We start from the raw sequence: 2400 nt of genomic DNA, 5'->3' as shown, positions 1-2400 counted from the left end.
CAGAGTATTTCCTTTGCTTCTCTTACCAGTACAGAGTGTTCTAAAGCTTTTTTCCTTCCTCTTTTTTCCCCTCCTCACTTCAGAGAGAAGTTTCTCAGCAGAAAGCTGGGGTGTGGATAAGCTGATAAGGATCTTTTGCAGCCTTAAGGATTTTTTGTAGAATACTCGAGGTTTCTTCACATTAACTTTCCAAATAGTGTTCCTTGCACTTGGGTGGTGCTGGAAAGGTAGCAGGGAGTTTGTACAGAACTTGTGATTATTTTCTATAAAATGCACGTGTACATCTCTGCTTTTGTTTTTCTCTGTTGTATATATAATAATTTTAATTTTTTTTTTTTTAAGGATTGGACCTATCCCATGAGGAGAGAGATGCAGGTAGGACACTTATTTACTGCTTGAGGCAAAACCCATGGAGCATTTAATGAGGAGAAAAAAGAACTGGTATCAAAATCACTCTTTACATGTAAAGTGTCAGGCAGCACCATGGGAGACAGAATTAATTAGTTAATTAAGGTGAGGATTTGCCAGCTTGGAATACAGGTGTGTTTGCATCTCTGTTGTGCAGGTACTAAACCAGAAATCCCCCAAATATTAAATTTTAGTCTTTCTGAATGTTTTTAGATGATTACTAAAGCTTTGCCTTCTGCCTTAGGCTTGGAAGTGTTCTCCAGTGGGATGGACAATTAAAATTTTCCTACCATGGTTTCAGTCAAAAATCTTTGCACAAGATAAGATCTGCACACCTGCATATCTTCACTGGTGGGGAGATAAATGGTTCAAAACTGATCTTTTCCCACTGCTAGGCTAAAGCTTGAGGAATTTCCATGTGTGTATCTCTTCTCATGAGAGCAATTTGGAATTAATTAGAAGACAGGATAATAAACCAAGTTAAGAGTTCCCTTCCATTGATCTGGGGCTGGGTGAGATGCAGGAACCAACCTGGAGCTTAATCCAAATCAAGAACTTTATTCTTGGTCCAGAACAAGATCCCCAGCACCAAGATCATGTTTCTTTTATCCTGCCAAACCAATTTTTTTTTTTGCTTGTCCTGCTATAAATGACATCAATTACACATTTCAGGAATATGTAACTGATTTGTGTCCATGTTCTGAGTGAGTGAAATGTGTCATTTCAAATCATCTGGAGTTGGTATTAAATGTCTGTTCTTCTCCTGCCTCCTAGGAAATCTTACCTGGGTTATTTTTAGGCCCATATTCTTCAGCTATGAAAAGCAAGGTATGATTTTCAGAATATTCTCTCCCAGGGAAGCTTTGCTGTGGTGATTTGATTTGTTACTGTGGAGATCTGCTCTGTGTATCTATAGAGGTGTAAATTTGGTTGCAGTTCTGAACTGGAATGAAAAATGCCAAATTAGAAGGAATATGTGGTGCATTTCTGGGATGGGCTGAGCTATTTGTATTAAAATTGAGTCTTAAATATAATTTTTCTTAGAGAATTTAAGCTATTTGAGACACTTTATCAATTCTTCTTTCCTTTACTGAAGTGTTGCAGGACCTGTCAGAACTGGGAACTCGCACACAGACATTAAAACAAGGAAAATTAAATTACAATAAAGTCTCAGGCACAGCTTGGCTCTGCAGATTTGCCTCATGGTTTAAATGATCTTATTTTCATGGTCTGGTTCCAGCAAGAATCCAATGCTGGCTGCAAATTCCTCTCTCATGTAGGGACTTGAAATCTCAGGCAAAGTGAAAGGTGGGGAGAGACAAACAACTTCATTGAATGCCTTCCTGTTTTGTCATTTTATCTTTTGGAAAAACAACTTTTTTACACTCTGAATTCTAGAAAACCAGCTCAGATTTTCCTTGATATTTTTTTATTTTCCTATTTTGTACCTAAGTACAGCTTTTCTTTTTATTACTATTTCTATGTATATATAGAATATATAAATATTTATATATACTCATACATATATTTTCTTTATATTTTATTATTAGTAATAAAAATTATTTATCTAATACATGAATCTGTAATTAAAATAAGATTTTTTTTCCTTCTCCACAGCTACCTATACTCCAGAAACATGGAATAACCCATGTAATATGCATACGGCAGAACATTGAAGCAAATTTTATTAAACCAAACTTCCAGCAGTTATTTAGGTGAGAAATGACCAAGATTCCTTTTTTTGTGTGTGTGTTCTTTCCAAATATTTTCACTTTGTCAGAATTATTTGAAAAATGTGCTGAGGTGCAGAAAGTCTTGAAATCCAAACCATGAATTGTATTCATCCTGAAGGAGTCTGCAGGTCAGATTTATCCATAGTTTGCAGTAACTGTTTCAGTTTTCAGTGATTTCTGAGAGGGGAAATCTGTCAGGGGGTGTTGGAGGAGATCCCCACTCCTTTCCTCACCAGGTTCTGGATTGAATTTCTGGAGT

The 2400-nt window shown here is 36.3% G+C and overlaps 1 protein-coding gene across 2 annotated transcripts in view; it reads left to right on the top strand.

Moving 5' to 3' along the window:
- The first annotated feature begins 113 nt into the window (after window positions 1-113).
- STYX (serine/threonine/tyrosine interacting protein) overlaps window positions 114-2400 on the top strand; it is a 5686-nt gene continuing 3399 nt past the window's right edge. The window contains exons 1-3 of one of the 2 annotated variants that reach the window (XM_031066253.1): window positions 114-375; window positions 1183-1236; window positions 2026-2123. In XM_031066253.1, the coding sequence (XP_030922113.1) occupies window positions 271-375; window positions 1183-1236; window positions 2026-2123 (257 nt within the window). In that variant the 5' untranslated portion in view covers window positions 114-270. The remainder of the gene's footprint in view (window positions 376-1182; window positions 1237-2025; window positions 2124-2400) is intronic. The other variant, XM_005417972.2, reaches the window with a different exon arrangement.

The sequence above is a fragment of the Geospiza fortis genome, unplaced genomic scaffold, assembly GCF_000277835.1.
Source record: "Geospiza fortis unplaced genomic scaffold, GeoFor_1.0 scaffold23, whole genome shotgun sequence".
Classification (NCBI taxonomy): domain Eukaryota; kingdom Metazoa; phylum Chordata; class Aves; order Passeriformes; family Thraupidae; genus Geospiza; species Geospiza fortis.
This window is presented reverse-complemented; position numbering and strand designations above follow the sequence as displayed.